Source organism: Acipenser ruthenus, chromosome 20 (genome assembly GCF_902713425.1).
Source record: "Acipenser ruthenus chromosome 20, fAciRut3.2 maternal haplotype, whole genome shotgun sequence".
Taxonomy (NCBI): Eukaryota; Metazoa; Chordata; class Actinopteri; order Acipenseriformes; family Acipenseridae; genus Acipenser; species Acipenser ruthenus.
The window spans coordinates 24,308,006-24,333,509 of record NC_081208.1 but is presented as its reverse complement, the minus strand read 5'-3'; the positions used below and the strand labels follow the sequence as shown (position 1 = coordinate 24,333,509).

Below are 25,504 nucleotides of genomic sequence, written 5' to 3'. Positions count from 1 at the left end.
CTTTCCGTTTTCCCTAAACAGATTTATCATACTCGTTTTAATAGCTGACAGCGTCAAATTATTTCCTGCCACAACAGCAGCTATCCGAGTGCATTGAAGCAGCTAGAGCCTGCACTGCATGAATCTGAGAGCCAAAAGCAATCATCTCCAGAAACACTTAAGGATCAAATCTAACTAGATGCTGCAAAGTGCTGGTGCCACCCAGTGGTGAAATAAAAGGTGCAAGTAAACAGCCTATGCACAGAAGTAAAACGAAAATAAACTCATGTAGGCAATATTGCAACAAACTTTTGTTGGTTATTTATAGTACAAGCAATACAATAAAAATAACAAAATAACCCCATGATGAACTTAAGAGCTGGTTCAACCACTGATCCTGAAAATCTTTCAAGTATGAATGTGTGTTTCTGTGCAATTAAGAAAATATCTCCATTGCTTGCCTGTGTTATTTGTCTCCTACATGCATACTTGAAATAAATTGCATTTATAGTTTAAGATTCTTTGCAAGTATTATTCTGTGTAAAAGTGCTTTTTTACTCAACTTAAATTTGTGCGCAGTAACTACGGTTCACCTCATGTACCATTTGAGTTTGTTTTTTTATATATACAAATAGATCAAAACATCCACCTTACTAGATTAAAAAAAAAAAAAAAAAAAAATCTGGATTAATCTTTCAGTGAGGTGAAGGGTATATAACAAGACTATTGTGGCAATAGGAATTTATTATACAGAACATTTATTTTACCTTACCACATTGTCAATGTTCAGTTAAACAGGTTTTCCACTTTTCCTACACTACCTGAACCCCATTCATTTAAGACATGCATCACATTTCTGTTTCACTTCACTTTATTTACCAGGAGTCTGCTTCACTGAACAGAAGACACATTACTTACTCTAATTTTAGGGCTGCAAATGTAATATGTCTGCTGTATGCTGCAATTCAATACCCCCAACCTGATAGTTGTGTGTATCCATCTGTATATCTGCCTTGTAACACATCTGCTGATAGCAAGGAAGGCAAGGTAAAATGATTAGTTCAGTAGACTAACATTTCAGCTAGTGCATTCATCAATGCATACATGGAATACAAAATTGGTTTAAACTCCTAGTAGAAATGTATGCAATTTTATTACCTTCTATACTTTAGTGAAATACATAACAACTCATCACAACGCATTTGGTCTTGTCTAAAACTCTCACGATAATTTAGGACTGATGAAGCCAGTAACCAAATCTTTAGACTGCTTGACTTGGTTTCTTATAACATACATCATAATTATGTTTAAGTAATTAAGTCTTTAATGCATGACTCGATAAAATCTTTGTTGGACCAATAGGAGTAGCTTTCACTGTTTAAAAGCATCCGTATCAGCTGAAATTAAAACATCCCTACCATCTCAGTGGTATAGAAAGGAAGTCAAGTCACACAGGGCTTTTCTCACAGACTTTTATTGAAAGTTCCATAGAAACTAAAGTTTATTTCTTCTTCTCCACGTCCTGGTCGGCAGCTTCCTTTGCTCTCTTGGCGCGGATGCCAAAGAGACGGGCGTTGGAGCGGGCCATACGCAGGCTGGCGAAGGCCTTGAAGTTTTTCTCTTCCTCCGAGATCACTCGGGCCTTCTCCTTCTTGTATATCTGCATACAGAATAAAACACATTGATATAACTTGGAGAAAAAGAAACACTGTACACAATGCAGTGCTTTCAGGTTAATCTTTAAAAGGATAATCCAAGTGACAAAGTGACACTTTAGACTAAGACATTAGATACGTTAAAAACAGGCTGTTAACCTCGTTGCAGTTTTTGTAAAGCAAACAGGCATGAGTTCTACAGTCATCAGAATAAAAGGGTTCAGGGGAATCATCAATGCAATTACAGAGATTCCGGAGAATTATCATCATCTGACTGAGACAAGAATCCTTACAAGAGAATGAGAATTTAAAACATGTAGCTTTTGCATGTATAAAGTCTATGGTACCAACAAGGTACCCATTTCTGGAACCAATCAACGTAAAATATCTGGCAAGCCAACAAATTCAGGGTACTGATGAAGCAGAGAGCACAAAGTTAACTTAAGGACTCAAATTTTACTTGATTGTGGTACTCTGCAGCTAAGTGTTGCACCTTTTACAAGGACAGGTTTCTACCTGTAGATCCTTCTGGCTGGCTGAACCAAGTAATTTGATAACTTATGAGAGTTAACACTTTCACTTATTTCAATGCAGTGCTTTCAGGTTTATCTTTAAAATTAGAGATCAGTAAGTGTCAAAATGTGTCATTCCTGCAGGCATTACTTAAGAGATGACAGTATTTCCTGTTGAGCTGATATTTAAATAGGAGACAAAAACACCTGTATTGTACCTTGCACAAAATGTTTAAGCCAGTCAGCAGGGATGAGGCATATTTACATAAAAAGCTAGTCTTACTCCTAGCAAAGGGAAATGGCCTACTTAGTAAAGATCTGAAACATTTACTTACATTCTTAATTGGCATGACTGGCCCAGCAAGTTGTGTGGCCATCTTGACCTCTTCAGCCTGTGTAAATAAACAGAACAGTTAAAATTGTAGTGAATGCTACAAAAAATACTTACTCTTAAAATAAATGTCACTATTTTACAGGTTACTTTAAAAACGCAGGACAAATTTCCCCCAAGAGCTGTCATGACCTCACCCAACTTCACATATTTTGTCTGACCTAGCACCACATTCTGCCACATTTACTACTACTATTAGCAAGAACCCTTAATCTGTCGAGACGATGGACATCTCTTTCTTCCCTCCCCCCCGGTAGATACTCACAGAGCTGTCTCCCTTCTTGGGCGCGGAAGCCTTCCTAGGGAAGAGGATGAGTTTGGAGCGGTACTCCTTCAGCCGCTGCACGTTGGTCTGCAGGGACTCTGTGGATCTGTTGCGGCGGCGAGCATCCACTGCGATACCAATGGTGCGGGCCACTTTCTTATGGATACCAGCAGCCTGGAAAAACACATAGCACTTCATGTCAAACATATAAGCATTGGAGACTTATAAAAGCAACTTCATGAAACGGCTGAGCAAAACTAGTTCAAGTCTACATCCGAGAAAAGACAACCAATAAAACAGACATCTATTGGTAGCAAGGGAGGGGCGCTGCATTCACCAAGGGTGTCAGACCATGAAAGCATGAAACTTCAGTTTCCACTGATCACACCATTGAAGTAATTTTAAGTTTAAATAAAATTGAATGCCAAGCCACAAATGGTTTATTTTCTCTTTCCAAACTTATGAAAAACTGTATCACCACACAGACATTTGCTAGAAAAGGGTTAAACTGAAAGCATCAACGATGTACAGCGATTCCGGAGAAAGTGCCATCATCTGACCGATGGGTGGTGCCCAAAACCTACTGACAGTGTGTGAAAAGTATAAAGGATACCTTACTACAAATATTTATCAACTGTTAGCCACACTAGAAATTTCCTTTAATATTTGGACTATTGACAAAGTGTGTATTAAGAGAAATGCGACTGATAAAAGGCCTGAAACCCAACATACCTTCAGCTCCTCAAGGGTGAAACCACGTCCGGAACGCACTCTGGTGTGGTACCTCACCGTGGGACACCTCACTGATGGTCTGAGGGGGCCTGCAATGGGACGGGGGGCAATTCGGCGGGCTTTAGCCTGGCGCGCCTTTCGTCTGTAAAGAAAATATGATTGTGAGAAATAATGCATTTAAGAAACTCATACTTTAGGCATGCCAGAATAGTCCTGGGCGTAGCTATCCCATCAGCTTTCTATAAATGTAACCTTAAAGTATTTCAGTAACGCATGACACTTTAGATTAGCGTTAGATACATTAAAACAGGTTGTTCACCTTGTTAGTTTATAAAGCAAACAGACATGAAGTCTACAGTCATCAGAATAAAAGGGTTCAGGGGAATCATCAATGCAATTACAGAGATTCCAGAGAATTATCATTGACTGGGACAAGAATCCTTACAAGATTCATGTATAAAGTCTATGGTTCAAAAGTACCCATTTCTGGAACCAATCAACATATAAAAATCTGGTTAACCAACACATTGAGGGTACTGATGAAGCAGAGAGCACAAAGTTAACTTAAATCAAACTGAACTTGATTGTGGTACTCTGCAGTTAAGTGTTGTAAATTATAGAAGGGCAGGTTTCTACCTGCGGATCTTTCTGGCTGGCTGGTTAAACCAGGTGCGGACTCTTCTCTGCCAGTCTTTATGGAAATGTGGGTTCAAAAGCATGCCATTTCGACTGGGGGCCATGGTTATTTATTTTCCCTGATGGAAAAAGAAAATAGTTTTATATTAAATCATATTACACATTGTTTCATCATAACACATATTCCCATCCGACTTCAAAAACGTAGCTCTTCGTCTAGCACACTATCACCCCTCCTTCATAACTCTGTAAAGCACGTTTCTGGTCAGTCATCAGAATAAAAAGGGTTCAGGGGAATCATCAATGCAATTACAGAGATTCCGGAGAATTTTCGTCACCTGACTGAGACCCAAATGCTCTAGGAGGGAGAAAAATGCAGATTTTTGTATTTAATACTATGGTTATGTTTTTATGTGGGCATGTATTCCTGCCCACAATTTGATAGTTTTAACACTACTATGTTACATCAAATTAGTAGAATACTTTGTTCTCTACTATCTCGCTTAGTGTAAACCTGCATACTTATTTAGTTAAAATGAACACACTTTTAATGTAATTGTTTACATCCAAATGTTGAGGCCTGTACAAGATGTCCTCGGTGTTAGCTACTGCAAAGCAGTCAAAAGCTTCGCAAACTGGATAGCCACAGTGAATCCAGTTAACGTGTAACTAAGTGGCAAATTTACCCTTGCCTAGTCAACACTAATCCCATCAACTTCGATATTTCAACTAAAACACGAACTAAAAATACAGCATTAAAAAAACGGTCAACGTGAGGATTTAATCGGAATTGCTTATAGTTTAGCTGACAGGTAGAGACGGTACTTTAAAATACATAATACCGACACAAATAAGACACAAGCGGCCACGTCTATGTACAATACTAATTCAGGCACTATGTTTTAAAACAGGACCGTATGGATGACAACACGTACAGCGATAAATGGTGGCCAGCCTTAGGTCTCATGTAACCCTATCGTCCGTGGAGTCTAAGGAAAACATGCCTGCAGTTCAAGACAACATAGTTCAACTATACAAGCATACACCATTTACCGCAAAACATGGCTTTATAGTGTACACGTTAATAATGCCACACGTACTCCAATCTGACAAAACGCATGTAATGTTAAACTTGCATAAATACCGATGTGGTACAGCCCCCCTCCAGACGGTTTTATGAAGCATTTAAAGTCATAACTACCACAATATTCACATATTTCAAATGTTAACACGTTATAGTATTTAGTCCACCAGTTTGAAGCGATACGCTTGCAACAAAATGAAGGATTCACTTAGATTTAATTCTCAGTTTAACAAGCCTATTCTCACATACCGTCCAGGGAGAAAATGGCCGAAACGAAAAAGGAAGTCGAAACCCGGTGAAAGTTGGGATATGTGCACCTCCAGCCAATGGGAAGCCTATCACATTGTGACGAATCGGAAGCGATGTGGTGATAGAACAATATGGCATCACTGTAGGTTAAAAGCGCTTTGGTTTTGCCCTTATCAAAGATGTCTAATATTTTGGGGCGTTTCATTGTTGTGTTTTGAATTGTTTTCCAACATACTGCCTCAGGTGCAAAAACCAGATCATATAGTCTTTAAGGAGTGTTTTTTCTGTTATTTATTTAATCAGTCTAAAATTGGAATAACATCACATTTAAAAGTATGTTCCTTAAATATAGTATAACATTTTTTTTTGTATATAGGCCCCTCACATATATATTTGAAATGGTCATGTCATCTCACATGTAGGCCATTCTGTAATACATAAAAGCTGCCTCTTCCTGTTGTAAATTTGCCCTTTTCTTTATCAAGGGCTGATAACAGGTGGCAGGTGATTTCGTTATTAACAGCATTTTTGCCTGTTCTTAAGTTGCTTGTGAAAATTAAGTCTTATACAAAAATATCAAAGCAAAACAATGTGGTTGATCTTTTTTTTTTTTTTTTTCAATTTTTTATTTTCACAATAATATAACACACATTAATGTTGTTATGCTACTGAGAGGCAAGACTATATTTCAGGGGAATCCGGATCCAACAGGGTACTCATCAGTCACTATAAATACTGCATGAAGAAGAAAAGTCATTGATAAACTTTTGAACTTAAACAACAACATCAGTCTGCCTGCCTATTTCTACCATACTATCTGAAGAAGAACCTGAAACTGAAACATTGTAGCTAATAAATAAAATAGCCAACTTTCAGTTTATCAATTACTTTTCTTTTTCATATATATATACACACACACACACATATATATATATATATATATATATATATATATATATATGTGTGTATATATATGTGTGTATATATATATATATATATATATATATATATATATATATATATATATATATATATATATAAAGTTCAGTAACTGTTATATATGCAATGTATTTTAAATGTAATTTTAAGTGTGTAGTTTAAACAATATACTGTATGTATATAACACACCAGTCTACATAATACAGGCATGTAGATCTAATAATAGGAACAAAAAGAAATTAAGATGTTCTATGTCAGAGACATGTGAAATGTAATTAGCTCAGTTCAGTGAGGGGAGACCGAAAGAGAAGGAAAGGGTTAGTAAGTGAAAAAGGGCTAAAAGATCACTTCCTGGAGGTGACTGAAAACCTGGCAGACGAGCGCAAGGCACTGCACACCCTGCTCACCAACATCTACCTGCACTACTTCCACAGGTAGAGAGAATCCAGCAGGGCTCACTGGCCAGGGACAATGGTTAGCGAATGGTACACTTGTGTGATCTGTTTTGTAGTTTCATTTCCAAATGAATACAAATTAAAAAAAATATATATACACATACCAATGCACTAGCAATATATACCTTTTGAGTTTTGTTCGTGTAGCAGAAAATCTATTTTCCATAACTCTTCTTCGCATATTTTGCACACTTTAATGTTAAATGAAAATGTTAAAATTGCAAATTTTATTTGGAACTGTCTTTTTATAGGAATAGTTTTTATTTTGGTACATTTATTTATTATTACAGAGATCCTGGAGAATTATCATCATCTGACTGGTACATGAATCCCTACAAGAAATTCAGGGTACTGATGAAGCAGAGAGCACAAAGTTAACTTAAGGAATCAAACTGAACTTGATTGTGGTACTAATGATCTTATTTAAATGAAAGGGGAAGAGTTTTAATCAGCTATATTCCTTTTTGTGAATGCAAAACTCCTTAAACTTAAGGAACTGGCAACCTATGGCTATAGTCTGCATAGGACTGGTGCACACCTTCAACACAAAGCCTCAATAGTTAATGAATCTCAATAATCTTTTAAAGGACCATCTCATCTCTAATATTGAGTCCTGATACTGTGACAAAATTGTGTGACGTGGACTTACCCAAAAAAAATCTGTTTGTAACTGTATGGAATATTCTAATAAAAATGAAAAGGGAATAAATCAATTCCTCTGCTTTTGGGAAGTATTTATATACACTGGTAGATGGCAGTCTTACCTAAACTGTGATATACAAGGAAACCACATTGTGGTTGGAACAAAAAAAAAGTACTTGCTATAACAAATTAATAAAATGTATGTAGTTCTTATTTGAAGGGTACAAGAGGGAATCCAAAAACACTTGTTGTACACACACATTAAAGCTATAGTAAGGTTTATAGCCTGAATTGGCTGGCGTCACACAAAAAATTGGGACACATCCTGGGAAAGGTAGAAAAGCAGTCAAGCCACATGTGTCATCACTTTCCCAGCTCTGGGATCTGAACACCAGCCCTAGAGATTGGGCAAATTCCCCAGGCACAGCCCTGGAATTAAAGGTTAAAGGAAAAACAAGCCAGACTCTACAGGATCCAAGGTTGTCTATTTAGAAAACTTTGTGTTTTATTTGCAGTTTTCCATTGACTCTACAACTGGTGTGCAGCTGTAGTTGTTCAGGGTGGGGGGGGGGGAGGTTTAGTGTGGAAGAGTTCTAGTTGCCATTAATGAGAGAAACTGGATTACTGCCTCTTGAACTGTCCTCTCAGTCCTCAATGGATTTTATATACTTTTCATAAGCATCTTCCTCCAGCAGCTCCTCCAACTCACTGGGGTTATCAAGCGTCATCTTTATAAGCCAACCTAGAAGAAAGACAAGGAGGTATTTTATATCATTTTTAATACATTATATAGGGGAGAAGGGAAGAATGTTCATAATAGTTTTCATTAAAAGAATTTTCCTAATGTTTACTTTCTTGCATATTGATCCTATTATATGTTCCATAAATGTGGGTTCTGCTTAGATCATTACTTGCCATTCTTACTTACTATCCCAGAAAAAAAATGCTTCAGAAAAAAAAAAAAAAACTCCTCAAGGGTGATTGTGGGGATCAAATCTCCAAATTGAAAGAGACCGACCACACAGTAGTCTTTGCAGAGCATAGCAATCTGTACTCCACTTTTTTCATTATAGAATTTGATAGTTACTACATTTTAATTTGGCCATGCAAAACACACCCAGGTATTGTGAAATTCTCCAGACGCGGTCAGTGGTACAGTGCTGAACTCACCGTCTTTGTAGCAGGATTTGTTGACGAGTCCAGGGTTGTCTGCCAGCGCTGTGTTTATTTCAGTCACCTCTCCGGTCAGCGGGGAGTATAGTTCACTGGCAGCTTTCACACTTTCCAAAGCGCCAAACTCGTCTGGAACACAGAGGTCACAGCGAGGTAACATTTACAACTGGCCCTTTTGGTCTTCTGTGGTACAAGACTGCTTTCTTGTGAGCAATATTGGCGTGACTGAAGACTGCCAAGTGGCTACAATGCATTCAAAAAATATATAACAAAATAAAAATCTCAAGGACTGTTTGCCCTTGAGAACGAGTGATCTATACTTTTCTATGCCCTCAAATTATACTTTACAAAAAATATGTATTTAGGGCCAATATGATATAATTTAGACTCATTTTAACAGAACTCATCAGAACTGTAAGAAATTATATGATATCTGCAAAGTTGCAACATTTGTTATAGAGCATAATGATATACAGTTTGTAGGACTGGTTCACAGACCCACGGTTAGCACTATTCCATTAGGTAGTCCCAGATTAGTGCTAATCGTAATTTGTGAAACCAGCTAGCTACCATCTATTTTGTTGCATAAGATTCTTTAATTTCATTGCCACTTGAGAGACATTGCAGAGCAAGACAGCATTCTTGTTCCAAACACTGGGAGGTTCAGTGTCAAATGCATCTATCAAAAGTTTTGCATTTATTATTAAGGAGAGACAAAACTCACCCATTTTCTTTAGTTTTGTGCCAACCTCTGGAAGACCACAGTATACCACATCCCCTAATGCTTCCTGTGTCCAGAAAAATAAAAAGAAATAGAGTAGTTAGCCTTTACCACATCCCCTAATGCTTCCTGTTTCAAAAAACAAAACAAAAAATAATAGTTTGCCTTTATTAAAAAAGACTACTTGTATAAAAATGCTGGGTGCGTGGTTATAAATTAAAAAAAACAAAAACCAAAAAAAAAAACACTACTTTTTTTTCTGTCGACAAGTTTGCAAAGAATGCATTTAAAGAGGCGTAAGTGACTAACGGTGGGGTTCTGTCAGATATAACATCACCTGGAGCTTTGAGGTAGCTTTGCACAGTACAGACTAAAAACACTAAATCAGGTTCATTATTTTTAATGCATACTTTGTAAATACATAAATGCACAGTATTCTGTATGTGGGACTTTAACTTTAAATAACCCTTGTGCAATTTTAAGTGCTGTAATGCACTTAAACAGGATAATCTAGTTCAGATACAGCTACAGATAGACACAAAAAACAGCTTGTCAGCATGTGAGCTTGTCCCTCAATTCCACTCCTTATTCAGAAAGTATTGTGGGGAGGTCATTTATTTCCCAAGAGCAATATAGATGATTTGATAAACAACTGTTTAATTACAAAAAAAAAAAAAATGCATGCCATAAAACACAAATAATGACTGAGTTTGCGTTCCTCAGGATTGGTCAAAGGGCTAAGTTCATAGCCAGGATTATCTGAGAAATTAGGGAGGGTAATAAATATCTGATGTGAGCAAAGGTCAAGAAGGAAGAGAGCACAGAGCTGAACTATGATCGAGCAAGTCTTACTGGAAAGGACTGCAAACCTGTGCAAAATTGCTGATGCCAACTATACCGGTCCCTCCCTCCACTCGCACCCATTCGTGCTTGTCTGTGAATTTAAGAGCTGCAAAAAAAAAAAAAAAAGGCATTAGTATCGCACACATTGGGGTCTATGAATTACCTATCATCAGTATTAAGATGCACTAGAACAGTAAAATAGACCCCACTGCCAAGAACGGTCTCCACCTAGAATTGCTTGCAACACATACTTAGTTCTATAAAATAGCTTTACCTGAGAGTCCATAGTTATGGAGAACAATGCAACAGCAGGCTGAGAAGAGTATACATCTGCAGGGTACGAATGCAAAAGAGGCTCTGCAAAGGACTTTCGCTCTTAAAACAGACTAATTAATAGGTGAGGTTCAGCAAGTTGAGAAATAGTACCTCCCAAGCAACAGACATGTAAACACGCACACCACTGAACTGTTACAGCGCTGAATTTTGGTACTGAAAGTGTAGAACCTGAATGTTACTACATTCAAGATAGAGGCTACAATCTGCCCCACAGTTGGGGGTTGTCCAATGCCAGAAAGAGTTAACAGCAACAGTATACTGTACAGTAGTGGGATTTGCTAGTGAGAGGAGTAGAAAGCATCTGCTCCCTGAAGAATGTGAGGATAGGGAGGTGTGGTCTGCGTGGATATACTGTCGTCTTTAGATAGGCTGAGAGGAGAGGGAGTTCCACTCCCTTAAAATCTTGCTCACTCGCACAAGCACACTCTCACAATGTCACTGCCAGTCCAAAGGACACACTCCTGTACTCTGAACCAGGGCCTGAAGCCGTTGCGCAAGGGACCTTGTTTCAAAACTGATTAAAAAGTTACATTTAAGAGACCAGCTAAGTTTGAGAAAGACACCCAGTTCAGCACCTATGTTTTCTTCTAGATAAAGTGCTTCCCCTACTTTTTAAAGGTCAGATGTTTACAACTTTTTACACAAGACCTCTACTAACTATGAAACAAAGATATATGTATTTCTACAACAACCTATATCGGTATGTATATATTACAGTAGATATGCATGGAGAAATACTAAACTTAAAGCTGTGCAAAATATCACTAATTGCAAATTGCAACATATTATTATTTATTTCTTAGCAGACGCCCTTATTCGGGGCAACTTACAATTGTTACAAGTTATCACATTATTTTTACATACAATTACCCATTTATACAGTTGGGTTTTTACTGGAGCAATGTAGGTAAAGTACCTTGCTCAAGGGTACAGCAGCAGTGTCCCCCACCTGGGATTGAACCCACAACCATCCATCCGGTCAAGAGCCCAGAGCCCTAACCACTACTCCACACTTTAAACCTTTTTAGTACGCATCAGTATAGGACTTTGCGATGTTTATTACACATTGTTATCACGATCCTTAAGGTAACCATATCGTATTTAAAATAGCACTATCACCACAAGTACTGTAGTGTCAATTGGAAGTCCTTCTTTCTGCTCACGCAACATTTTGCGCAAAATACAGTTTGTGGACAAAAACTTGAGGAACGTATAGTGCCAGAAAGCGGATTAGTAAAGTAATCTCAGTCACGACTATGAAATGCAAACTCACAAATATGTGTAACATGAAGAGATTAGTACCGTACAATCAAATCATACGAACATCTGCAGTGAGACTCTTTGTATCAAAACACTTCTCAGATGTAGAGACACACTTCCTGAGTCTTGGGGAACTCGCGGCACAAGTTTTTCTTGTTCGTTTTTTTAAACTATAAAAATACCACTGACTTTAAAATGAACAGCAATGGATAACATTTAAAAACAAACAAACAAAAAAGTCATTTGGCTACCCAGTTTTGTAGCAAGAAGACTGCTCTTGCATTAAGGTCATAGTGTTTTTTTTGCAATGTTACAGTCACTCAGGAGAAATTGCACCGTCAGTTTGCAAACATGCTGGAAATTCGTACCTGAGGATAGTCTGGAGGCGGTGGAGAAGGTCCGTGGAACACAGGGCTTCCATGACAGCCAATAAGCGGGTCTCTGCGCAGCTCGGGGCAGCAGGGAGAGTGTTTTAAGAAAGTTTGCAGACACACATACAAGCACTGTTCGCATCGCCATCTTCGCCGCGGCTCTGTCTGAATGACGTATGTGGTGTGGTGGTGGAGCCGCGCGCAGCAGAGGAGCCGCACCGCGAACGAAAGCAATAACGCAAGACAGGGTGCTCAAATATGGTCCAACATCCGCAAAAATGGGGTGCTGTCCAACAACCTAGACGTGCCGTGCAGATATTGGGCCAAACGAACATGTCATGTGTTATTGTGCTACAAAATGGCATCCCGCACACAATACTACTGCCAAAGTAAATTTGTTGTCAAGTGAATCGTTTGTGTGGTTCTCAATGTTGCAAGCCATGGTTTCAGGTAGCGTTGTTTCCTTTGTAATTCTTTGGAGTAAAATTGACCCCACCCTTTCAAAAGCTTTTTCCCCTATAACGACCGAGGTGCTTTTCAGCCGGTTACATGCTTTGTCCAAAAAGAAACTGCTGATGTGAAATTCGAAAATTGAAGTGTAACAGGTTTCCTGGAAGCGAGGCATGGAAACGAATAACTTTCTTAACCTAATGTAGTACCATATTTGAAATGAAAGCACATGTTTACAACATTTTACAATTCCTTTGTGAATGTTAACAACAATCAAGTCTGTTGCAATAAAAAGTAGATTTACATGATAGTTAAGAACTTAATTTTAAGGACTGTTTTCACATCACATTTTGATCAATTAAATCATTTACAGTTCATGAAACCTTTTCCGAACTGCTTGACACAGGGTTAAGTTCATTTTCACTTTTTTAAAAGCACTTTTTAATCTAAGAGAATGAACATAAACTAACTGAATTTGTAGGACAGAGGAAATGACACACACACACAAAAACCTCTAAACTTTATATATATATATATATATATATATATATATATATATATATATATATATATATATATATATTTGTATAAGCAGTTTATCTATAAACAATATTGAATTTTAAAAAGGTAAGATAAGCAATAAAAAACTAAATTTGAATACTAGACTCCTACCCTTTAGCTTGACCAAGGCCATTCATATATATTATAGGTGCAGGATAATATAACAAATAAATAATGCTTTGATACTGCTTTCTAAATGTGAATTAGTGCAGGCCATCCTTTTAATACTGTTTTGTACATTGCTGCAGGGAGTGAGCTAATCTTTTAACAAAATAGAACACAATATACTGTATTTTTTTTTTAACAAACTTGTTCTTAATGTTCTCTCCTTGTTTGGTTTAGTTAATCTTTTTACAAATAATACTGTGTTTGGTGGATGTTAACATGCTAGGGCTCTCCGTCAGCCAAGGGAATCCTTAATTGAACTGATAATTTGCATAATTAGACATTTTTACTTGTTTTCAGCTCTTAAACAGTTGCAGGTCAAGTTACTTATCACATGTTATTGCTAACTTGAAACATGCAACTGTTCAAGAGCTGAAAACAAGTAAAAAGGTCTAATTAAGCAAATGATCAGTTCAATTAAAGGTCTAGTTAAGTAATTAAGAGCTCAGTTGGAATGAAAACCAGCAGCCACAGGGGGTCCCCCAGGACTGAGTTTGAGAAGCCCTGCAATAGAGCATCCATATTGAAGTTGCCTATGCTTAGTTTGTTGTTAGAACTCTACTTAACACACACAGTGCCACTCACTGGGGGACTCCAATTCCTGCGTACCAAAATGGAGGAGATAGCTGCCCTATAGTTTAGTACTTTCAGAGATTTTTAAATGGAAGAAAAACGTGCTGGAAACAAGGAGCTAATAGTAGAAAACTGATTTTAAATCCTTGGCTACAACACATTGAGTCCTAAATGGATAGCAACATAGAGGAACCTGCAAAGGTTAGTAAACATGTCCTCTATTACTGTGGACCAGCAATTCTCAACCGGTGCCCATAAATAAATAAAAAAAACAGCTTTCCATCAATGCTGAAAGATCATCCCATCTTAGTTTAAGGCAACTGCACCCCCTGGTGGAAATAAAAACACACAGCAGCTTGTTTATTTAGTCTTCTGCTACTGTGCCTGTTCAGTGCGTCCTGTATTTGATCCACTTTGAATCATATATAGATTTCTCTATTATATTAAAAAAAAAAAAAAAGTAAACTACAGCAATGCTTTACAAATGAAAGACAACATGTGTAGAATAGAGGCTTAAAGCAGGTATGGCTCAGCTTTTTTGTCAGCAGTGTTTCCATAAATGATTATTATATATATAAGTGATGGACACTCCGTTCCTTTCTGAGCACAGAGTTAATCAAAGGCCTTCCTTTATATATAAGAACACCATATGAAACAAAAAACAACGAACCACAGAACACCTGATTATTGCATCTTTTATTCATTCACGGTTTCAAAAACAATATAAAAAAGCAGTCCTTCCCTTAAATTATCACCACCCCTGAACACCACATGATTTGTTCGAAGCACAATGAAATAGACCAGCCCCAGGCCTACAGCCAATCCCTGCAGTGATTCCTCTCCAGGAAGTCAGGTAGCCCTGCTATACTGATGTTCCGTCAGCAGGGGGTGCTGCCTTGTTGTCATCAGGTTTCATGGCTGGGAAGAGCAGCACCTCCTGTGAAACACATCCAATAACCAGGCCATTAGAGGGAAGCAGAATCCTTTCAAAAGTCTTGTGGTTATATCAAATTATATAAAGGTGTTAGGGTGTAGCAAATTAATTTCTCATTTTATTATGAAATTAAAAGGCTATTGTTTTTTGACGTACTTTTTACATCCCTACATTGGGACAAAATTCATAAAACCCCAAAATAAGGATACCAGAACTAGTCAGAAGGATTGTCATCCTCACAAAGAGATATAGAATTAAGAGACAAAGCACAACTTTAAAATGGCTGCAACAGGAACTAACACACAGGAAAAGGAAATACTACAGGAGAGAATGTGTACCAAAAACAGTGGTCATTCCCCCCCCAGTTTGATGTCGTTGGGAGTCACAGAGTGGGGTTACACAGTGTTCCTACCTTGATGTTGTTGGAGTCGGTGAGGAACATGGTGAGCCGGTCGATGCCCATGCCCCAGCCTGCGGTGGGGGGGAGCCCATACTCAAGGGCAGTGCAGAATGTCTCGTCAATGAACATGGCCTCAACATCGCCCTCTGCCTTCGCCTGGAACACAAACACAGGACTGAGCGCTAGCAAGAGGAAACATAGCCAACATACTTGAACCAGTAAAGTTTCTTTACTTCTTTAGTACAGACATACACAAGTTTCGCCTTTTTTCTGCTTGAATCAAAAGATAAATACCATGTAAGTTTAAAAATAATAATTTTGTGGACAGTAACTCCTCCCCTCCAGCAGGGGTCAGCACCCACCTTGGCCTGCTGCTCAAAGAGCTCCCTCTGCTTGATGGGGTCATTCAGCTCAGTGTAGGCGTTGCAGATTTCCTTCTTCATTACAAAGAGCTCGAATCGTTCTGTCAGACCCTTCTGGGATCTGTGCCTTTGGGAAGAGAGCAACACAATTTGTTTGCTTGTAGTTTTCTGGTAAGAAGTGACAATCTAACGAAGGCAATAACTTACTTTGACCTTGACATAAAAATCAGTTCATTCACAAAGCTTTACTTATCAGCTGTGCAGAAGGGGGACTTGTGTTTTTTTTTTTTTTTTTTTAAACATAACCAAGACATGAAAACTTGAAAACAATATGAAACTACAAAAAAGCTCCAATCTACCTTTAACAATCCAATTCTTACAAACATTGGTATGCCTTACTGTCCATGTATAAAGATCTTCACCCAGATACATTTTCAAATTTTTCAAACCTTTCAAATCATGTGTATAACAGACATGGATCAAACAAATATCAAGAAGCATCCCTGCCCATACTTTCCCCTGCTCTCTCCTCACAGTACAGAGGCGAGGCCTGTGTAATGAAATTTCAAGGAGGCATGGGGTGCTGCTCACCATTTAGCCAGAGGGCTCATGATTTGGGGGTGATCGCAGATGAAGGTGGGGTTGATGCAGGTCACCTCCAGGAAATCGCCAACCAGCTGGAAAAAAGAACAAAAAACAGGACTGTTTAAATAAACCTGTGGTCTGGCAAACACAGACACGTAACAATAAAATGCAGGTAAAACTATGTATAAAAAATATCATATATTCAGGTATGTAGCACTATAACGAATGTGCAGCTATGCAAGTAATGTTACAATACAGACATGAAGAGTGTGAAGCCGGGTGTTATCCAGTGTAACAGGTTGTGTGTTGGCGTGTGACTCTGGGCCTGTACCTTGTCGAGCAGACGGGCTGTGGTTCTGGGAGGTGGACACTCCACTCCTTTCTGAGCACAGAGTTCATCAAAGAACTTACGGGTCTCTGTGGGGTGAAGGAGAGGTCAGTCACACATTAAATAAACCCTATATGAAAAGCATGTTCTATAGTCACCATTTTTAACAAACCCTGATTACCAATGAAACTGTGCGCCATGTGTTGGTGATAAGTCTAAACTGCCTACTTGTATGTGCAGCGAGGTGTAGCCGTAGGAGCCAGCAACCAGCTTATACAAACGGTGACGCTCATAAAAATACAATTCACATTATCTTACCAGAGTAGTACAGAGATCATTGCCAAGCGGTTTGAGCAATTCCAGTTTTAATGTGAGCCAAGCCTAAGTTAGGACTATTAATCTTACAGTAAAACATAGAATTGTTTAAATCTCAGCCTTAGTACATAGAGGCCAGTAAGGGATCAACATACAAGATTTCTGAGACACAGCCATTTCTGACATTTCAGGCCAAAGGCTTTACTAAACCCGGGTTTAGTTCACAGTAATGCGTGACAGTGAATAGTATGGTACAGTAGTAATGTGTAGTGAAGTGTGTGTGCCTCACCGTTGGAGTTGTAAGTGTCGGGCGGGGGGAATTTGACCCCCAGCTCTTTCTCCAGGTCGTACACCATGCTGACCCGTCTGAAGGGAGGGGTGAAGTCGATCTCAAAGGCTGGCCCCTCCGGTCCCTCAGGGTGATACTGAACCTTGTACCCACCAGTGATGTGCTTCACCATGCCTGCAGGAGAGAGAAAAGCCTTACGCGCTGTTCGGATACACTGATACCTCAGGAAGAATGTGATGGGCCTGCCAGACTGTTTACATAAGACAACACAATCATTAGTAACTGAATATATTGTATTGCAGTACATATTAACTGAGATAACTGTGTGGCTTTCACCTCTTGTAGGCCCAAGGTCAAAAACACTTAATTGAATTTAGACCACAATGGAAATTAATCCACATCACAACTCCATCACACAATTCGCTGTAGACATTGGCGTCACGGACACTATTTTCCTGCACCTAATTACCAAGCCCCAGAATTAAAATATAAAACATTTTTAAAATAACAAGCAGCTGCGTTATCACAATACATAACTATAGTATTATGATACTTCTCATCTATACAAAATCATTCACAATCCCAACAGGGACAACGCAACAAACACTGCTTCACCATCCCTGCAGAGGAAAGTAGAGAGGATAGCATCCCATTCAGTTGGCACTGACCTGACAGCAGCTTCTCTGTGATCTCCATGAGGTCGTGGTAATCAGCGTACGCCATGTAGAACTCGCAGGTTGTGAACTCGGGATTGTGGGTAAGGTCGATGCCCTCGTTTCTGAACTGCCGCCCGACCTCATACACCCGGTCAATCCCTCCAACCACCAGCATCTGAGTACAGGCAGAGCAGGGCAGGGGTTAGAGGGCAACGGTCTAAAAACACACTCCAGTAGTAGCCACCCCAAGACTTCATTACCAGAAGCTGAATGGAATAGCCCTAGCAATAGTTTTCTAGGTCTTAAAGTTGTGTCTCGGTTGTCTCGGAGAGTGACAGGTGAAATGTTTCGTTTTGCTTGCTCCTGGCTCCACAGCCTGTGACATATGGCCCTACCTTGTGGTACAGCTCTGGTGCGATCCTCATGTACAGGTTCATGTCCAGGTCATTGTGATAGGTGACAAAAGGTCGGGCCACAGCGCCCCCAGGGATCAGGTTCATCATGGGGGTCTCAATCTGTCAGGAACAAAAGCATGGGAACTCTTACTGCAGGGTACACATCTTTACCTGTCTTACATCAGCCTGTCTCATCCACAGCTTACACAACTCAATCATAAGTAGAGTTCCACGTTTCCGGTTTATTCCGAATTTTAGCAAAAAATTACAGGATTTTTTTTTTTTTAACTGGACGTCGTTTTTTTACTGATTTCTACCCGATTTTTGTCTATTATTCAATTTTTTCCCGGTACTATTTTCTAGGAAATACACAATATTTTGATTAAAATGCTGTTTTATTTTGACTCACATTGTAATAAGCAACTCTACACTGTATATCCTAGGATACAGAAGACGTTTAGATGTCAGAGAGGATCAAATAACGTTCAAACGTGGTTCTGTCACTTCACAAACACATTATCACCTGATTATGTTGGCCAATCAAAGTCTGATTATTGTGGCAATTGCTGGTCGTAGTAACTACTAGCTTGATCAAAAACTAAACTGAAATACATGAAAATATAATATTTTTAGTGGATGAGGAATGGAGAGAAAATGTAAATCAGTTGATGAATATTCAAAAAACAAATGTTTCAAGTATACAAAAAGCAAAAATAGCAGAAGTGGGTCAGATGAGGCGTTGCAAATACTGCTGCTTTGAGGTACAAGAACATACTGAAAAATAAGACACATTAAACTAAAACAAGAAAGTGAACTGAGAGACAAGCAATCCATTTATCCTGCTTTTACACATGCTTTAATAAAAAGAGAGCACAGAATGACTGTGTTAATGTTAATTTACTACTATCTGTAGTAAAACACTGCCTAACGCCAGCAATCGTAATCTTAAATCTTTGACAGAGGTGATGGTTTAGTTGGTAAACTTCCGGAACACATTGATGGGAATGTCCAGTGTGATTTTTGACACGTCTCCCGATGGCTTTCACCACCCAGTTCTGTCAGTTTTCTTTATTTTTATGATTTCAAGGCGAATAAATCTGGCTTGTTTTGTGCTGATGTCATGTTCATACCTTTTGTAGATACTATTTCCGTCAGCACAGCGATTGCCCAAACTTTCACAAAGTACCAGCTAACTTGGGAAAATGTGGCTTCAACTTGCAGATTCTGCTTCATCATACATGCCAGGGACATTATTAATCAGAAACCAGAACTGCTACACATCATATTCCACAAGTGTTTTTTTTCTTACATTTCCCCTGCCCCCAATTTTTACACATGTTTCAATTACCGATTGTATCCCTATTTTAATATACGTAAAATAAACTCAGAAAAATTCCCTGAAAATTTTTCTACCACTACCACAAAGAAGCTTTTTCTACCTGTCCCTAAAGTGTTAAGTTTACAAGAAATGCATTCAATGACCTTTTCTCTGTTCCTTCTTATCCATATTTCAGTGTTATATTTTTAAAATCACATGCGTCATAAATCAACTGAAGAACACATTTCTCAGCATTTACTTGGGATCATTTGCCAAGAGAAGAAATGAAATGTCAAGGATCTCAATGTATCCAAAATCACACTCCCTCCTGCAACAATGCTGGTTTTCTGTTCCCACAATACGTAACATCACTGCGATGTTTAGAAGAAAAAAAGCTTACTCCTCCTAGCTGACAAAGTTGAAAAGTAGTCGCTCCCTAGTTTATTTACCTATGATAAGTAAATTAAAAAATATTAAAAACTATGAGGAATATGCCAAAATTAATTGCTGAGGTATGGAAAACACTTTTAAACACTGCAGGGGGTTCTGTAACTTTTTAATCGGAAAGAGCATTACTTACTTGCAATGAAGTAACCACAGTGGAATCCACATAATGGAAATAGGTATTGTGAGGTTCCATGTTTATGTTTACTACTGTGTAGATTCAGTTACATTTCTTAAAGTTCAGGAATAAACACAAAGTCAGTAAGGTATTGGCATGAAGAGATTTGAATCAATCAGTAATAAAAACATCCTATAAGCCTCAATTAAACCCTGTACTTCCCACTGGTTTTCCATGTATCAACTTAGTACGATAAAACTTGAAAAATAGCACCCCCTGTTGGAACCGGTCTCACCTCCAGGAAGCCTTGCTGGTCCAGGAAGCTGCGCAGGTAGGAGATGATCTTGGCCCGAGTGATGAATTTCTGCCTCACATGATCATTAAGGATCAGGTCCAGGTAGCGCTGCCGGAACCGAGTTTCCTGTGAGTGGAGAGGACAGGGGGACAGACAGGTTAGAGGAGCGGGTTTGGATGGGGAAACAGGTAGTTCAGGTTGCCCGATCACTGGATGAAACGGGAGGAAGGTACGTTTCAAACAGCACATCATTCTCTCTCACCTTGTCCTTGAGTCCGAAGTGCAGGTGAGGCAGCATGTGCAGACAGGGTGACAGCAGGGTCATCTCCTTGGGGATGATGCTCAGCTCGCCCTTCTTTGTTTTCCCTGGGTTACCGTGCACCCCGATGATGTCACCCCGCCTCAGCTTCGAGTTGATGCGAACAAACTCCTCCTCCGACTTGTAGTTCCTGCAATATAAGAACAGTCACATGTAGCTCCACTCCACAGGTAGAATGTGTATCCTGCCAGATGGTGCGTACCAGCATCTGTAATTCTGTTTTCAGTCGTACCTGGAGTTGGCCATGACCTGCAGCTTGACCCCTTCACCTCGCAGGTCATAGAACAGCAGCTTCGCTCCTGAGGCACGCTTAGCGTGGACACGGCCTGGAGATCAGAGGACAAAGTCAGAGTCCTGCTGAGAGCACCACGCAGCTACTTCACACAGAACGATGAATACATGTGATTTATAGCTGATGAAAGAGTCAGGCCTGCACTCTCCTCTTCCTTTTCAAACTGTAACACATTATCAGTGCTTCATCTTTCTCTCACTGGCAGGCTCACTCTGGCCAAAGCATAGACTTAAAGTGGCTCATTCTACCTTACCAGCCACATTTAGAATGACGTCTGTCAGATGGTCTCCCGGCTGCAGGTGGTTGTATTTTTCAATGAACTCGCTCAGAGACAAGTCCACATGGAACTTGTGAGGATAGGGATCCTCTGAGGTGCCCTTGAGGTCCTGGATTGCCTGGGTGCGAATCTTGAAGTATTGCTGCAGAAAGACAATGACAGACACCCATCTTATATCTTATGCATTTCCACTGCCTGAACCCTATTCTGGAAATCATTCCCAAGAACACTGAGCTGATCCAAAGCTTGCCTTGCCTCTACTTCTACATGCAGAGACAGCATATAAGCCAATGCTGTGCAAGGCAAGACAGCTACACCAAATTTTAGCTGCTAAACTCGCAAATTAAAAACTTCATTTTATACTATAACTCAAGACCAGAGGGCCCTTTGTAGTGGTAGTATTAAAATCATGTTGCCCATCATTTGGTGCCTCCACCTGTCAAAATGGATCGCTCTGCTGTTCCCCCAACCTCAAAGCTCTGGATTGCCCACCTATCCAGACAGACAAAACCCCTCCACTCACATTGGGGTCCAGCGTCTCATCCTCAGCTCCGTACAGATTCTGATCTCCCGTCTCTCCTGTTTTCTTCTTTTGCTCAGTGAGTTCTTTGACTCGAGCCTCCTTCTCTGCAGCCTTCTTTTCAGCCTTCATCTGCCGCTTCAGCTCACTGCAGGAGAGAGAGAGAGAGAGAGAGAGAGAGAGAGAGAGAGAGAGAGAGAGAGAGAGAGAGAATTGAACTGTAGCCCCGTAGACCACATTTTGAAGTGCCCATTCTTAAATGAATTAAGCAATCTGACTGTTTAAAACTAGATAGGGACAACATTGTATTTGCTGTTACTCGACCCCTTAGGTCAATGACATACTTCAATAAGGCATTTTAACAACCTTTAAAATGATTAGAATGTATTTAGAATGTCTAGGTCATGGTAAAGACACCATCTATAGACACATTCTCACCATGTCAGGAGCATGTGATACACACAGCTCATCTTTTGACGTACACACTATCCTAGAATTTTTTTCAGAAATTTAAGACACTTGAAATACATGCCACAAATCTCAATCTGGGTCAGTTAAGAAGCGGTGGGGCCTTTGTTCAGAGAAGCTTGTGCTGTCACTCCAAAATGCACCCTCAAAACGCCAGTATAGGTTAATTACCGGAATTTCTTGGTGGTTAAACCACTTTAAAAATATCTGTACACATAAACAGGGATGGTATAAAATTCCTTATTCACGGTAAGCAGATTAAGCCTGTAAAACATCAAGTGTTTACAATAGGGATTCTGTGGGTTATTTTACATAAAGTGGCTTGCTGTTTTAAGGGGAAAGACTTGTATGTTGGCAGACTGTCGAGGATGAGAAAAGGTTGGTTGTTTTCTCAGAAATAAAGGAAAAGGACACCAACCTTTTGTCACCTCGCCAGCGATTCCCCTGGAGCAAAGGGAAGGCGGCCAGGCCAGGGAGCACATACTTCGCCCTTTGACCCCCGACCCCAAACGTTTGGATAAACTGCTGCCTGGCAGCTCTAACCACAGAGAGCATGGTGAACACAAGAGTGCTACTCCCTTTACAGCTTGGACCTGGAGAGATAGAGACACACAGTCAGCACAACACCCCTGCAGGGTGGTGGGAGACTGACCCTCATGAAAACGGTGTTATGAGGCATGGTACTAGAACTTGAGGAATTAAATGAGACGTACTCTTCTCTTCCACTGTGCTCAGACACTTTCTTGTTGAGCACCTTGCTCATTGAGCCCATAATCAAATCTAATAGAACAGACCTGACTATTCTAAAAAATAAAATAAAAAAACACTTTACAAAAGAAATTGTGTGTCATAAAAACATTCAGTGTGGTTAAACTGCACCTGCAAACAAACTATCTGGCTCTGTGCCTGAAGTCACCTTTCCTATTCTATACAAAATATAACATTTCAGCTCATTGCACAGGCTACATGCCAAGCCTGTGAACATGAAAAGAAAGCCCCAAGCCAGACCAGGAGATTTTCATTGCAACACTAAGGATAACATCAGCTGTAGAAGAGAACCCCCACAGGGATGCACATCCCTGACCACTGTGGAGAAACAGTTATCACACACTTACTGTATGTGGATATTTCTAAAGGACTGCTATTTCTCGCTTCACAATGGTTCTATGCTCATTCTGTTGCGTTGCCCATCTGGCAGCTGTGTGCTCTAAAATTAGGCACAGGAACGGGGCCAATATATAATAATACTCATTATCACCATTCAGTGTTCATGCATCCACCGTCAGGGTGGAACGGCGTTTACTGACAAAACTATTGTGTGGAAACGGAAGCCTAATTCACATATCAAATATTTTAGGAAGTTTCAACAGAATAGCTGTGTTCAAATTCAATACCAACGCGAGCCAATCATTCTAGTCCCTAGCTCCGTGGAGAACCGAAAGCATACTTCCACTAAACCTTCTGTGATCTGTGGTCTTTCTTTCCCATTTCAAACCACAGAGCTACTGTAGTAGCGTTGATAGAGTACTGTAGTTTTGCTCCATTTTAGGGCTTATTTTATCCACGTACATACTCTAACAAAAAGAGCTACAACTGCTATCACCGACCGATCAAGGACATACACATGGGATGGAAACTGTAAGGATGAAGAACTGCATATCCCAGCATTCACAGCGCGCGCCTGATGTAACATTTCGGCAACTTCGTGCCAGGCTCTATCCGTAACATGCAATTTATTCAAATGTTAGAGAGACTGGAATAGCTGCGTTCGGAATGGTAATGGAAACATGTATGATGTACAATAGAAAAGAGAGAATAGTCACGCTTACTTTTTGCTGAGTTTGTTTTCTCCGTCAACCACAGCAGCGTCCGCCATCTTATGTACGGGGTAAGGTGAAAAGGCCGGTTTCCGGGACGATTCGAAAGTGACATTAAACAAGGCGGGGCTAGTCCCTCTGTGAAACGCCACCAACAAACGAAACGACTTCTCGCGATGAGATCAGACTGAACTGACCTGTTATTACTTGACGCCCCACTTTAACCACTAGAGGGAGGCAGTCACAATACAATGCGAACTCAATGGGCACTATGCCTATTTGGAACAGTGTGCAAAATGGCTTCCGAATCACACCGAGATGTGATTTGTATTTGCTGTGTCTGCAAGGTAATTGTGATAAAAGACTTGAAGATGTGATATTCTTAATTACATTAACTATGATTGAAAAGCACTAGCTTTGGAAACATCAAAAGTCTCTTCTCTGGGTATAAGGAGAAATGTAAAGAAATTGGGTGTTATTGTTAACACATATGCAGAAATATTTCCTAATCTTAAATTTGCTGACAGTTTTTGCACTTACCCCAAATTCAACAACCAACTATTCATAACAACTATACAGTGAATTATTATATATTCATCTTTACATTTTTTTCTAATTCAAACTGGACAAACAAGTAATCCATTTTAAAATATTGACATTGCACATTTTTATAAAATGCACGTGGGATTTTGCAGTGGGGAGAACATTTCTCACCAAGATTACATTCCTTGAGGAAATCCTGTCAAACTGCTAATGCTTCCAATGTTAACTGATAAAGGAAACCCCCAGTCCATGGGGGTAGCTAGACTGTGCACATCCATTGGTACCTCTATCTGTCCACCTGCCAGTTTTCATTGCTCAGCAGTTCATCTTTAATATTAATCCAAGTCTGTAATAGTGTGCATTTAATCTATGGCCTGTTTGAGTATGTGCAGGCAATACAATACACTCTGCAAATTCTAATTCTACATTTTTTTTTTTTTTAAAGCAAATGCTTTAACAATGTCTGAGTGTTCAGTTTCAGTGTTGGACAGTCTACTTTCGTGCAAGAAGTTATTTTTATGTATAAACAGACATTAATGCTATAATAGTATGTAGAGTATTGTGGGCAGTGTTGGAATTATGCACCTAAAAAAGCAAATGGTAAAATAGTAACATATGGCAAATGTTATTTAAAAGATATATATATTTTTTTGCATGCTTAATTTTACAAAATAGGCAGCATCCCTGATTAGCTCATGTCTTCCAAACACTTGTGTGCAGATGTATAGTAAGCAATGAGGCTGGCCAAATGAACAGAAGCAGCTTTGGTGTAACCTTGGAATTGTTTTAAAAAAGGTCTTGACTTTTTCCAATAAGAATAAACGTGGTACACAGTTA

The 25,504-nt window shown here is 39.4% G+C and overlaps 3 protein-coding genes and 4 non-coding genes across 8 annotated transcripts; all 7 read right to left on the bottom strand.

Moving 5' to 3' along the window:
- Nucleotides 1–1,437: 1,437 nt before the first annotated feature.
- Nucleotides 1,438–5,611, bottom strand: LOC117425299 (large ribosomal subunit protein eL13). Its single transcript, XM_034042120.3, has 6 exons — nt 5,504–5,611; nt 4,171–4,289; nt 3,535–3,676; nt 2,803–2,976; nt 2,482–2,538; nt 1,438–1,639 (listed from the first exon to the last, which is right to left on the bottom strand). Exons 2-6 carry the CDS (start codon nt 4,272–4,274, stop codon nt 1,481–1,483), a joined length of 636 nt encoding a protein of 211 aa, XP_033898011.1. The 5' UTR covers nt 4,275–4,289; nt 5,504–5,611; the 3' UTR covers nt 1,438–1,480.
- Nucleotides 1,823–1,903, bottom strand: LOC117425990 (small nucleolar RNA MBII-202). Its single transcript, XR_004548067.1, has one exon. It is a non-coding gene; the product is annotated as a small nucleolar RNA MBII-202 (small nucleolar RNA).
- LOC117425993 (small nucleolar RNA MBII-202) lies at nt 3,275–3,354 on the bottom strand. Its single transcript, XR_004548070.1, has one exon. It is a non-coding gene; the product is annotated as a small nucleolar RNA MBII-202 (small nucleolar RNA).
- On the bottom strand, nt 3,880–3,958 carry LOC117425992 (small nucleolar RNA MBII-202). Its single transcript, XR_004548069.1, has one exon. It is a non-coding gene; the product is annotated as a small nucleolar RNA MBII-202 (small nucleolar RNA).
- Nucleotides 4,425–4,507, bottom strand: LOC117425991 (small nucleolar RNA MBII-202). The gene has a single exon (XR_004548068.1). It is a non-coding gene; the product is annotated as a small nucleolar RNA MBII-202 (small nucleolar RNA).
- Nucleotides 5,612–8,019: 2,408 nt separating the features above from the next.
- Nucleotides 8,020–12,520, bottom strand: gcshb (glycine cleavage system protein H (aminomethyl carrier), b). The gene is made up of 5 exons (XM_034042349.3): nt 12,241–12,520; nt 10,303–10,382; nt 9,437–9,500; nt 8,710–8,841; nt 8,020–8,281 (listed from the first exon to the last, which is right to left on the bottom strand). Exons 1-5 carry the CDS (start codon nt 12,389–12,391, stop codon nt 8,184–8,186), a joined length of 525 nt encoding a protein of 174 aa, XP_033898240.1. The 5' UTR covers nt 12,392–12,520; the 3' UTR covers nt 8,020–8,183.
- Nucleotides 12,521–14,671: 2,151 nt separating this feature from the next.
- kars1 (lysyl-tRNA synthetase 1) lies at nt 14,672–24,280 on the bottom strand. 2 transcript variants are annotated; one of them, XM_034042327.3, is made up of 15 exons: nt 24,137–24,267; nt 22,726–22,900; nt 21,843–21,987; nt 21,296–21,461; nt 20,983–21,076; nt 20,694–20,880; nt 20,432–20,557; nt 18,257–18,376; nt 17,874–18,036; nt 17,206–17,379; nt 16,605–16,690; nt 16,280–16,365; nt 15,689–15,815; nt 15,339–15,482; nt 14,672–14,929 (listed from the first exon to the last, which is right to left on the bottom strand). In XM_034042327.3, exons 1-15 carry the CDS (start codon nt 24,237–24,239, stop codon nt 14,855–14,857), a joined length of 1,971 nt encoding a protein of 656 aa, XP_033898218.3. In that variant the 5' UTR covers nt 24,240–24,267; the 3' UTR covers nt 14,672–14,854. The 2 variants fall into 2 exon arrangements, with proteins under 2 accessions (XP_033898218.3, XP_058849699.1); XM_058993716.1 differs by lacking the exon at nt 22,726–22,900 and having other exon boundaries at nt 24,137–24,280.
- Nucleotides 24,281–25,504: the final 1,224 nt, after the last annotated feature.